This window comes from Takifugu flavidus, chromosome 12, assembly GCF_003711565.1.
Source record: "Takifugu flavidus isolate HTHZ2018 chromosome 12, ASM371156v2, whole genome shotgun sequence".
Lineage (NCBI taxonomy): Eukaryota > Metazoa > Chordata > Actinopteri > Tetraodontiformes > Tetraodontidae > Takifugu > Takifugu flavidus.
In genome coordinates, this window is record NC_079531.1 from 12,109,158 (window position 1) to 12,122,565 (window position 13,408).

Below are 13,408 nucleotides of genomic sequence, written 5' to 3' on the forward strand. Positions count from 1 at the left end.
GATTTGTTTGGGTTTTTTTTTTTTTCATTTCAGTTTCATTTTTGGATCAACCCACCTGATTTATGGTGCTACATGAATCATATGTTAGTCTGTAGCTGGGCCTAGCTTCGCTCAGGACAGTGCTAAGCTTTTGCCATAGTGGGTCTAATGTTTTGGTGCATGCGTGCGTGCGTGCGTGACGACCCCGCTCTGCTCCCCTCTGGCGGGATCAGTGTGAGCAGAGCAGCTGAGGAGAACCACTCACGTGGCTGCCTGGAAAAGATGGGTCACATGCTCCGTGCCGTCTCTTCCCAGTTTGTTTTCCTGTTTTTCCCCTCTCCCCCTTCGTCACATCACACATGGTCAAGCAGATCCACCTGCAGGTGGCTCTGCACTCTCTCTGTTTCTCTGTCTTTATTTGTCTGTCTGGGAACATCCATCCATGCATCCGTCCATACATTCATCCTCCCCCAGTGTTTGTTGATGCTCCTCCCCCTCTTGCCTGATATTTTTAGAGACGAATTACTGCAGCAGGGGAAAAATAGAGGGAGAGCAGTTTGGGCAACGTGTGTCCCACTTCCTTCCTCTTCACTTTCATCAGGACCTCTTCCCCTCTCCCTGTTCTTTTTTTAAGCGTATTTGATAGATTGTGAGTCAGCAGCAAGTAATTTCACATTTTTCAATGCATTAAAAACAAAAATCCTGGTTGTCAAACTGGAAAATGTGTTATTGTTACAGAACGACACAGATTTTAAAATTTAGTCAAACCAAACAGATGAGTCAGGGATTTTCAGCAAAAGGGGTCTTGAACCTGTTCTTCAGGCTGAGCCTGGCCAGTAAATGTTCCTTTCTAAAGCCTCAATTGGACACTGGACAGGCGCAATGATTGTGCTGAGCTGCACCACAGAACGGTCCTGATCGTTGTCACGCAGGTTTGTTCACCTGTCCATAGCCGTCGGTCCCTTCGGCGTCCGTTAACGTAGCTGAGCGTTTCCCGACGTTCTCTCAGGTTACATAACAGCACATAAGCTGTTTCTCCACCCAGAGCCAACTGGTTAGCATGTGTTTGGCTTCAAATTAACATTCAGCTGCGTGTGTTTATAGTGTGCAGAGGAAGAAAAATCAATGATAAGATCCTGTCCTGTCTTGCAGAGTAACGCTGCTCAGGGTCTATCTGGAACCTGTCAGAATTGTTAGAATCTGCCTACATTAGCAAACACATGGCCTTGAGCTCATTCATTTTCTGCTGTTGTTCAATGCTTCATATGGCAACAATAGCAATATCATATTTAATAATCACAGACTGATGTAACAGAAACGTTGTTTGATGGTGTTGTGATCAATCACAAACTGGGGAAGCAGATTCCAGTGCAGTTAAAGAGAAATGCCCATTATGAGTTATGAACTGTCTAAAATTAGAATTAGACCTCAAATATTAGAGTGACAACATATAGATTTTTACTAGTGCAAAATATTGAGTCTGAAAATGCTTTCAAAAACAAAAAATAAAGAAATAAACAACACAGTAGGCAGAGCAGCACAGATAAAATGGTTCATTTTCACAGAAATATTAATATCAAAATAAAGCCAGAGACATCGTGAATCAACTAAAGCATCTTTAATGATCTGCTGAGAGGGGAACCAAGGTTCCAAGCCAGTCTGTGATGGGAATAAGGCAGCCCTGATGACATTTGAGCATGTGCTGGGGTGAGCATGTGTGCCTAAATACGTGCATGTGAATGTCAGATTGCTCTGGATTTGGCAGCCAGTCCGCTGTGAGGGGTGTTTGCTCTTGATATGACATTTGGTGTGACTCAAATCTACACGCGTGCACACACACACACACACACACACTTATGGTGACGCAGATGTGCTCACACAGCCAACAGCAGCAAACAGCTTTGCACTAACAGCAGGCCAAAGCAGGGGCTTACTCAGTGCACGTGGCCCTGTGGACGAGCCTGTTGTGGCAGAAAGACAGTTACAGAGCGCATGCATGAGCGCGCGTGTGTGTGTCTTTACTTTTAGTGCACGTGGGCCCTGGTTTCTCTGTTTGTCTGGCTGGCTGGCTGTCTGTCTGTGTGGTTGTCTGTTTGTCTGTCATGAGGCTCTGGCGACTGAATAAAGTATATATTTACATTGTTTGTGCTTCTGTTAAGGAGTTTTTTTGGACAAGTGAGCAGCTGATTTGTCCATTAATCAGAGTAATTACAAGATTTATTTACTGTACAGTACATTCAGAATAGCTCTGCTCTGAAAGCAAAGGTTCCTGTTCCCTTTGGTCTCACTGACGTCATTAATGACTGCATTCAGGGACCATCCTGAGCAGGATATCTATTTAACTACTAAAGCCTCATCAGAACCTGTGTTCCATCATGTTACACCAGCCCAACCCTCAACACCCTCAGTTTATTTTTTTAAATCTTATTTCTGAAAACTAAACCTATTTTTATAAATGTCAGCAGATTTTAGGGTGAAAGCAGATGGCAGCTAGAGGTGCTGTTTACATGCTGCATCTCTGATTGATGCTGCTCGCTGTGTCTCAGTACAGCGCCACATTGCCAAAGGACTCAATCCAGTTGTTTCCTGTCCTTTCTCGCCACCTTTTGATGATCTACTGAGACCACAAATGACTCTGGTGAGCAAGAATTTAAACCAGTGTTTAATTGAAGTAGCTATAAAAAGTGTGTCCTGCTCCCAGTGGTGCAGGAAGTGGTACGTTAAACTTGATTCAGGGCTGATCAGGTCAGGCGGGGGGTCCACAGGAAACATCTGTAGTGCAATAGAACTCTGCTCTTTAATGAGTTAGGGAACAGCTGTTCTGAACTTCTTTTTTGCAGTAATTAAAGCAGAAGATAAAACCCCCACAGAATCATTTTCACTCTGAACATGTTGAAGGCCAAGTGTCCTCAAATTCATGGTGCAAAGTGCCCTCAGGCCCGTGTTCCTAACTTTCTATGTGTCATTGAGTGTGTTTGTTCATGCTTAATTCAACAGCGGCACCCCCCCCCCCCCCCCCCCCTTACACACTCACACACACACATATGCACGCACACGTGCACACACACACTGTAGTTGGGAACATTTCAAGTCAAAGGCATTCATGTGTAATGAAATGGGAACATTTGAAGCCGTACACATGAACAGCTTGACTAGCTGCCATGGTAACAGCATGGCTGAACTGTAGTCAGACTGATGGGTGTTTTCAGCCCATCCAGGGTGGGGCTTGATTTTTCCACAAAAACTTGCAACCTGTGGATCTTTGATAAAGAGCATTGATAAACCTGTGTCGGTGCTGGTGGCCTCTCAGGATTGTGTGGTCTGTGGTGAGAAAAGAGGCCCCTAAGTAGGTCAGTGGTTGGTGTGAGGCTGGGCTGGCTTATCTGGGCACTCTGTGGTCCTGCTCAGAGGACCAGCTCCCTTTGTTCCACAGCTCCCACAGAGGTGTCTGTAGCAGCACAGCTCCAAGTTCTGGCTGAGAGATTGTTCCTCCTTCCTGCTATGTCAGGAAATGATATAAAATCCTGCAACACCCGTATGTAAATATGTTTGAACAACATCCCACATCAGAATGTGAAATCCAATGAGGTGAAATGCAGGTCAAAGGTAATAGTTGCAGTTTTTTCTTTCACCCCATCTGGGACAGCTAAAGCTGAGATGAACGGAATCTTTATGCTGCTGTGGAAAAGAAACATGGCTTTCACGACAACATCCATCTAGCTGAGCTAACATCCTACCGTGCTGACCGTGCCTCTGTTTAAAAGGCTACATTGGCGATCTCGGGTCTAGGAATGCTGCTGTTGTTCATAAACACTGTCCACCACTGATTATGGTAACTACCGAGGGAATTTACAGTGATTCTGGTTGCTGTTTACATTCCACTCAGCGCTAACACCAGTGATAGCAGCGAGGCACTCAGCGTACTCTAGCAAGCCACAGTGATAACAGACAACACACTCAGACGTATTCCTCACCACTGCTGTCGACTTCATGCTGATCTAAAGGTTTTTCTGCCCCACGAAGTGCATTGATGACATCACGCAGAGCATAACTATCACCCTCTGGGCAAAGCAGAAAAAGTGTAGCACCGACATCGAGTTGAGGGGAAGAGCATCAATGGTACTACTGTGGAGAGTTTGATCAGCACCAAGTTCTTTTGAGGACCTCTCCTGAATAATAAACAATAAACACACGGCGGCCCAAGACAGCTCAGAAAGGCCTCTACTTCCTCCACAGACTAAGGACATGTCCCATTATGTTCTCCTAGCAGAGCACCATTCAGAGCCTTATCAATCATCACTGTAGGGTGTGAAGGCTGCAGCGCCACCTGCCGACAGACCCTGCATCACATAGTGAACTGCGCCAGCAAGCTGCTCTCCCTCAAGAACATCTTGCACACCCGCCTCAACCAAAGAGCCATAACTCCCACCCTCCACAGCTCCACCTCAGCCTCCTGCCTTCAGGGAGAAGGTTCCTAACCCTTCAGTCGTTCCACAAGCCACTTCCTCCCACCTCTGCCCTGGACCCTGACTCTGCTGAACTCTTTCAAATTCAGTGTTTTGGATGTAACGTAGACTCATTGACGTTGACAATTCACAGCACTCTTTAATACACATAAATGGAACAAAGCTAAAGCCATTCTGAAAGGCTGGTCCAGGAGCGTTGAATTAAAGTAACCTGAATGCCAGTGATGTCAGCTCTTCCATTCAAGACACACATGAATTATTGAGGAAGGAGGAATGCAACACGAATGCCATCTCCTTCCCTCTTCACTCCCTCACTGCCAATTTAGCTCTCTCTCTCTCTCTCCCTCCCTCTCACCCTCTCTTTATACTCGCTCTCTCTCATATTGGCTCTCAGTCTCTTTCGATCCATTGTCAGCCTGCAGTCGTGCAGACAGGCAGCTGAGATCAGGAGAACATTCCGGCCGGAAGCAGTAATGATGCAGATGATCAAATGGACGCAAACATGCCAGGAGAAGAAGGAGGGATGACAGAAAAATGCAGTTTTTTTTTAAGCTGCAATGAAGCTAACGAAGCAAGCAAAGGAGACAAATAGACGCGGACTTTATACGTCAGTGTTTTCTTGTTTTTCAGAGAAAATTCAGGTCTATTTTATCTCCGACTGCTGCATCCACATTCTCCTGGCATGCCAGAGATCTCATGCACCCTCCTCCCTTTCATCCTTCTCTCCACTGCTTTCCCTCCCCACCTCCACTCCTTCCTCATCTGCGGTTCCCGTTGAGTGAATGAAGCCGCTTGCGACGGGCTGATCGCTGCGGAGCGCCTCTCTATATGGCGACAACCAGGTTGGTGCTGGAACGGGCAGCCTGCATTGAGACAGGATTACATGGCGTCTGCATGGTGATGCGTTCACGTGCATGGTGCTATTGAGGAGTGGCTGCATCTCAGACCACCGATGTTGCTTCTTTGGCAGGTGCATGGTGTTAAGGGTTATTTAAGCTGCTTATTAGGAGATCAGAGCCGGTCAGGGAAGATCAGTGGCTCTAAGCCTGCTGAAGAAAAGCTCCCTGCCTGCGCCCTCCATCTCTTGCAGTCCAGCCGCTGCGAGGGGAAGGCTTTGTGTAGCACTCGGTGCTTGTGATGATTCGCTGGATGAACAGCTCATTGCTGGGCGCTGGCTACGACGGCATGGTGGTCTTTGAGTGTGTGACCGTGGCCAACGAGGGCTGTCGCTGCCTCGAGGGCTGCTACGGCGAGGTCCTGAGGGACCATGTCCTACAGCAGGGGTATGGCAGGCTGTGTGTGTGTGTGTGTGTGTGTGTGTGGATGGGTGGAGTAGGATGGCGTAACTTATGTAATGGCTGCAGTTCTTTTTCAGATCTGCATGTATGAGGTGTATTGCCATTCAGCTGTAATGTTGTCATGCAGTACATAGGTACATTTGGGTGTTGCTGTGTGCAGCAACCATGTGCGCAGACGCGGAGAGCATGGTGTTCCTCATGGTCTTTTGAGCCAAAGAGAGCTGAAGGGGGGGACGAGCTGCCAGATGGGTTTTTTCCAGGGTCAGCAAAACTGTGAAAACAAAACGAGGCCTTTAGAAAGACCCGGAACTCTATTGTGAAAGTGAGTGACTGGACAACTTGAGCTGGTTGGATTTAGAGCTTTAGAGCTTATTTAAAGACTGTAACAAAGTGGCACAAGAAGTAAGCTTGATTCTCTTTTTATTCTGTTTATGCTGCATTTATTCTGACCTCATTTCAGAAAGAATCACATATCAGGGTCCAGCCTGACACAGCACAACACACTGAAGCTCTGTGATGCACGACTTCACACAAATGAGTTCAGGACATGATTACTGTCTGTCATTATGCACACTCATGCACACTGCTGTCAAATTCATTGGATAATTTCCAGCATAAACCCACCTAAGCCCTGTCAACCACAGTTTTCCTATGGAATAAATGTATCTAAAGCCTTTCCTGTCAGGTATAAATGTAATAATTACCAGTAGTTGGTGCTGTGTGTTCTTAGTAGCTTGAGTGGAAATCGTGCTCAGACCCCTTTTGTGTAGCCACATATGCACCAGTACCATTACTGGAACCGTTATGTTCTGCATTCTTGCCCCTCTGAAGTTGGAGAAGTCACAGCTGATTGGGTGGAGGTGAACGAATGCTGGTGTTAGAATCACACTGTGATGCATTCAGCCATCCTGTTTATGCTGTTTGCATCATACAGCAAGAGTTTCAGAACAAAGATCAGAGCTTTCAGAGGAACCCTCCTGCTAGGTCTTTTGTATGTATGGACGAGTGTTTGAACAGCAGTCAGTAAACATGCAGCCAGTGGATGGCTGATGACGTACTGTTACACCCTAATGTTTTTCCCAATCAGACAGAGATGGTGAAATATATTTAGTTCCCCAGTCTGAATATTTAAACCACACTCTGCTCGCTGTTGCTATAGTGATATTCATCCTGCGCTTTGTTTTGTTTGAGCTCTGGTTTTTATGTGGGTGGTGCTGAGACCGAAGCAGTGCTTTAAATTGTTGAATTCTCCCTTGGCCTTCAGACCAGATCTTGGACCACATCATAAAGACAAAAACACACTCATGAGGCGCATGTTTCATCTAATTCCATGAGCATTATTACAAAGCAGTTATTCATCCAGAATGTTGTTCTAAACAGCAGGACAGACAGAAGCTACAGGTATATCAGAAGGATGGACAGTAGCTACAATTACATCAAGAGGACAGACAAGAGTTACAGGTACATCAGAAGGGCAACCAAGAGCTACAGGTATATCAGGAGGACTGTCAGTAGCTACAGATACATCAGGTGGACAGTCAGTAGCTACAGGTGCATCAGGAGCACAGTCAGTAGCTACAGGTGCATCAGGAGCACAGTCAGTAGCTACAGGTGCATCAGGAGGACAGACAGAAGCTAGAGATGGATTAGGAGGACAAAGAGGTACATTAGGAGGACAGTCAGTAGCTACAGTTACATTAAGAGGACAGACAAGAGTTACAGGTGCATCAGGAGGACAGACAGGAGCTACAGATAGATTAGGAGGACAGACAGGAGTTACAGGTACATCAGGAGGACAGACCGCGGCTACAGGTACATGAGGAGGACAGACAGGAGCTACAGATACATCAGGAGGACAAACATGAGCTACAGTTACATCAGGAGGACAGACCAAGAGCTACAGGTACATCAGGAGGACAGAGAGGAGCTACGGGTACATCAGGAGGACAGACGGGAGTTACAGGTACATCAGAAGGACAAACAAAAGCTACAGGTGCATCAGGAGGACAGACAGAAGCTAGAGATGGATTAGGAGGACAAAGAAGAGTTACAGGTACATCAGGAGGACATACAGGACCTACAGGTACATCAGGAAGGACAACAGGAGCTACAAGTTCATCAGGAGGACAGACGGGAGTTACAGGTACATCAGGAGGACAGGCAGGAGTTACAGGTACATCAGGAGGACATACAGGACCTACAGGTACATCAGGAAGGACAAACAGGAGCTACAAGTTCATCAGGAGGACAGACAGGAGTTACAGGTACATCAGGAGTTCAGACAGGACCTTGAGGTTCATCAGGAGGACAGACAGGAGTTACAGGTACATCAGGAGGACAGCCAGGAGTTACAGGTACATCAGGAGGACAGACAGGACCTTGAGGTACATCAGAGGATATGAATGTTATGGTAGTGACCACCTTCAATGGTCTGTGGTCACCTACAATTGTGGATGACAAAGTGTTGGTGTTTTTGAGAACAACCCCCCTCATGATCACATTAAATATCAGTCTCATGTCGGCTGTTTAATCGTATTAGGGACTGGTCCAAAGACAAACACATTGATGTCTTTAAGGAAAGAATAAGCTCTGGTCATTAATGTTTTTGTTGCTCTCACTGCTGCCGCTGCTGCTGCTATTGTTGTTGTTGTAGTTATTTGGGATTCCCGTATTAACTTGGCCATTATTAGCGAGGTTAGCACACACTATGTTAAGCCTCGTGATGTAATATGAACTTCTGACCAGTAGTCCTACCTGTGCTGTTCACATGGATGCATTCATTAAGAGTTTCAGACCCTTTCAGAGTTAAAAGAACTGTTTGATTGATGTTTTCAACTCTACTTGTCTCTCTTCTCTTCCAGCACTGCCAGTAACTCAAACAAGAGCACTCCCACCTGCTCACCAGTCCTGCGTAAACGCTCACGATCTCCAACACCACAGAGCCAGGAGGGCGAGACCATGGTTGAGAAGGGTTCGGACCACTCCTCTGACAAATCCCCTTCCACCCCCGAGCAGGTTGTCCAGAGAACGTACTCCCTTCAGTCAGCCAGGAGTGGGGGAAAGAACTCAAAGGTGAGCGCCCCCCCACCCCCCACCTGCATGACTTTGGAACCTAGTTTACACCCTTCTTTTAATTTTGTTCAAACTACAAAGAGGATCAGTTTAGAGAAAAAAAGGACAGCTGAAACATCATTTGATCCGGCATCTCTGAGTGTCTGCTTCACCTAGCAACTAAAGTAACACGTGAGCTAACATCCAGGGATGGAGCCACCAGGTTGTAGGTTGCAGGCACAGGTTACCAGATCAATCCTGAGCCCCTGCAGTCAACTCGGGCTCTCACTCTGACTTAGTTGGCCTGGATGTGAGTGTGAGAGGGTTAAAGAAGACGTGAAAGGTGTGTTGAACAGACACTTTTTGTAGGAAGAGCTCGTCCCTGCCTGCTGCCAAGATCTGGTTATGGTAGTGGGAGACAAGGGCGGAGGGAGGGCGGAGCCACCAACCCAGGGGCGGGTCCATGGAATGTATTTGGTCCCCTTTATGCATAATTATTCGCCCCGTCTGCCAATAGTAAGCTGCAGCTTGCCCCACCGCAGCCCCCACGCCCTGCCCAGAAAGAGACCTGGTCCTCTGATCTGTCCCACCTATACAGCTATAAATACACAGGAAACAACAGAATGAACATTTGTAACCGTCATATTAAGGATTTAGACATCTTGAGGTTCTCTCAACATTCAGCAAGGACTCGGTGATGATAGTTGCTGTGGTAACACTGTTGCATCCAACCTATTAGACAGATAATGTGGCTGATGTTATGTGGAGGAGAGTGGTGGGGTTCATTTAGCGGCCCATGCTCAGCAGGAGTGACCCAGATGTCAGGGAAACATGAGCATGGGCCTCTCATGTTTGGTGTTTCCCACCCTCATGTGAAACATCTCCCATCCACATCTGCCTTGGCTTCTTTTGAACCACATTTCTCTCACCGGTTCTGTCTCCATCTTTCTTCACTCGTCTCTGCTGCTGCTGCTGCTGCTGCTGCTACATGATAACATGTAATAATGACTCTTCAGCTCTTTTGTTTGTATTTTTAACTGTTTCTTCTTGCAGTCTGTTTCTTTTTTAAAGTTTCGATCTGATTTTTCTTTGTTCTTCTCCTGATTGCATGCTAGTCTCACAAGCGACTTTCCAAAGTAAGCATTACTCTTTATTTCCGTTCTTTAAACGTCTCTGTTCCCACCTCCCCTCTGACTCTGACCCACCTTCTGTCTTCTGAAACCAGCCTGTTCCTCCTGCAGACGTCACTGTAGCACAGCCCATCTGCACCCACAATCATCTCAGATGGACCTTTCTCACAACAGAAGATTCCATCACACAATCACTCTCTAACTTCTCCTTTGTGCTCCCACGTTTTCCATGTCAAGGCCACACAATCTGGCAAATTACTGATATTCAGTGGTTATATTGATTCACTCCAGGAATCCACAACAAAGCAGTACTTCACCCAATCCCTGTAAACCTCAATATCCCTGCTGAGGACTGAGGCAGCAGTGACTGAAAACACGGCATTTCCCCCATGAATCAGCTGACCGAGTCCCTCTGACAGCAGAGTTTTGAGCTTAACCCCGACGGTCAGCAAGCTTTATTCAGCCCAGCATGCAGACTTACAGGCAGACAACCAGAAAAAACACACAAACACAGACACACAACCACATACAAACACACTGATTCTAAATGCTGAAAAATAAGGACACCTGTTGATGTTTGATGACCTTGACTCATTGAAGTATTTTACAGTTTAATGAGTTCTGTTCTCCTCTGATACCCATAAATTCACCTATTGCTATAAATTCCAGTTAATTGTCATGAAAAGTTAATGATTAATGAACATTTCCCTAAAGCTAAAGCAATAATAACCCACCATTTCAGACTCTCCGTCTGTTTTGTGGGAGCAGGATGACGCTAGTCAGACACGAGGTTGGGGGAACAACAACTGATGCCACACACATGTCCCAGTTGACTTCATTATACTTTTCTTTTTGGTGCCTACACACACACAGACTCACACAGGCTTGCTGTGAGGCCACCCTGGCAACGTGAGCCTGTTCAGCCTAGCCCTAATGCAATCCAAATAAAAGAGTGTGTTCAAGGGGGGGGCTCTGGGCCTCAGGGACATGTGACCATTGTAGCACTGATGCTGCAACAACAATCAATCTGACTCCTGAATCACACTCCATAATTGTTTTATTCTCTTTTTTAATTTTTCTTTCAGTATGACAGACTAAACCTGATTAAAGTAAGAATTTCTTCTCTTTTACGTTGTCCCTCCACTGACAGCCCTGCTAAGACCCTCCAACCCCCCACCACCCCTACCCACTTAGCTGTGCAGCTGTAGTTTCGCTCCTGCGTGTCTTGTCCCCATATTTTCCACCTCCTGAATGAAAGGACAGAGACCTGTGACCTGCTGTAAAGTCGTTCTGGTTACTGCTTGTTGACATTAGCTGCATATAGAATTTGTAGAGACTTCCAGGACTTCTGTACAAGGTTTTGTTTGTTTCTTTCACACTGGTGTTCCTGCTCAGCTGTGCAGTGTGACAACTGTTAAAACACTTCACTGTGATTGAAGCACCACATCCATCCAACTTCTGACAACTGTGTCTTATCTGACAAGGTTATACAACTTAACTAGCTAATGACACCACATAAAGTTTTTATATTCAAGTCACCCTAACTGTATTATTATTTACCAATTACTGGTACTGATGAGATGTACTGCCATGATTATCTGAAGCCTGAATGGCTTTAGGTGAGAATAAGTTCAAATTTGGTAATGTAGTCATCTTTTTGTTTATGGACTTCAATATTAGCCCACCGCTGTGAAAATTATCCAAAGAAATTATGCTGCAGGTTCACACAGCAATGAGCAGAAAATATTTCAGCATTTGGATTCACTAAGCCGACCCAGTGATCCCTGAAAGGTTCTGATAGTTTTGATGGATGTGATAAAGACCCACACACACACACATACACACACACACACACACACACAACACACACACACACACACACACACACACACACACACACACACACAAACACTTTATCCAGACAGTGGCCTCAAAGTAATTCCTCTCTCGTGTCTGTCACCTTCAAATCAGATTAGCCCACATTTAACCAGTTATCGTTGCAGCCAGGCCACAGCCTGGTCCCACACGCGCGCGCACACACACACACACACACACACGTACTTACTGTACACACTATATATTTGCATCCGTGTGTATCTAACCAGGTAAAAAGCTGAAACCATTGTTGACACATATCTCATTCCAATAACATCAAAGCAACAAGTAGATTCAAGTAGATCTTGACTATTGTTTTTAGCCAGTGAAACCCTGGATTCAGATGTTGAATATCATACCTTCACCCCCTTCCCCTGATCCCTATCCCACCCCCACCCCCGATCGATCACCTGCATGATTATGAAACCAAATATTTAGCTACGCTCCCCCCTTCTGGCCTGTATGGGGACTGCATCTATGATCGTCCACAATTAATAACAAGTCATTGAAATTCTTTTGATATTACTGTTCCTGTAGAACATTTTTACAACACGTACTTACGTATGTCGGACTAACGTGGTTATTAGATATTATTTGTTCTGCACGGTAATTTGTACACTTTGAAAACAAGCTTCTTTTTTTTTAAAGTTAAAAATGTGTTTTTCTGGATTTTATTCAGGAATGATAAAGATAATGTCCATCCCTGTGTCACTGTCTGTCTTCTGTCTGTCTGTCTGTCTGTCTGTCTCTCTTTCTCTCTTCCTTTCTCTCTTCCTTTCTCTCTCCTTCTCTCTTTCTCTCCTGTCTCTCCACAGAAAAGCCAAAGCTGGTATAATGTAAGTCCCTATTTTCTTTTAATAACAATGATGGTGAGTGCTGTCACGTGATGTTTGTGCGTGAATGTGTTATTGCTGTGTTGTGATTGTTGTGATTTTCACACCACCAGTGAGGGTTACCAGTTCCCTGGGGGGATTAACATGATTAAATGAAAAGCAAGGAACTGAGTGACTGGGAAGACTAGGAACAGACCGGATGGGGTTCTTAAATTGAAACAATGTCTTTCTGTGCTGTGCACTCTGGAAATAAACATTTACATTTGTTTCTTTAAAGGAGAACTTTTCATTTCCTTTTGGAAACTTGTCCAATGGTTCCATGTGGAACGCGTTCAGAGAGTTCTACATGGAACCTCCATGGACTGGGCTGGAGGATTCCGTGGAGAATCCTGACATTTGTCCCTGGTTTCATCTAGATTCCACTCCAGGAGTGTGATTCTGAAATACATGAATCCAAGTATTCCACCTGTGGTCCTGTGGTGCTAATCAGAACAGTTTAAAATATTCTACAGGGATGATAATTATTGAAGATAATCCACACAGTTTGTTCCCTCCACTCTGTCCAGCTGTGAACATCTGGTGGCTGCAAATATCAGACTGTTTAAAGGCAACATCGCACAGCAACAGAAACAGATTATCTGTGGTTAAGAGACCCTCCTGTTAACTCCCAGTTTGACCTTTTCAATATGCTTTCTAATAGTAAACATATTTCAAATAAACCTGGAATTTAAATTATGTCAAAAAGCTTTATCACCTGAGCTTTGCTCACATAAAGG

General features: G+C 45.4%; 1 protein-coding gene across 26 annotated transcripts in view; it reads left to right on the forward strand.

Annotated features, from left to right (window-relative positions):
- The window catches only part of gramd1bb (GRAM domain containing 1Bb), a 59,182-nt gene that overhangs the window by 33,352 nt on the left and 12,422 nt on the right, over window positions 1-13,408 (forward strand). For 13 of the 26 annotated variants that reach the window (XM_057048568.1, XM_057048593.1, XM_057048595.1 and 10 more), the window contains 4 exons: window positions 8,605-8,815; window positions 9,910-9,930; window positions 11,010-11,033; window positions 12,615-12,635. In XM_057048568.1, the coding sequence (XP_056904548.1) occupies window positions 8,605-8,815; window positions 9,910-9,930; window positions 11,010-11,033; window positions 12,615-12,635 (277 nt within the window). The other 13 variants (XM_057048572.1, XM_057048575.1, XM_057048578.1 and 10 more) reach the window with 6 other exon arrangements.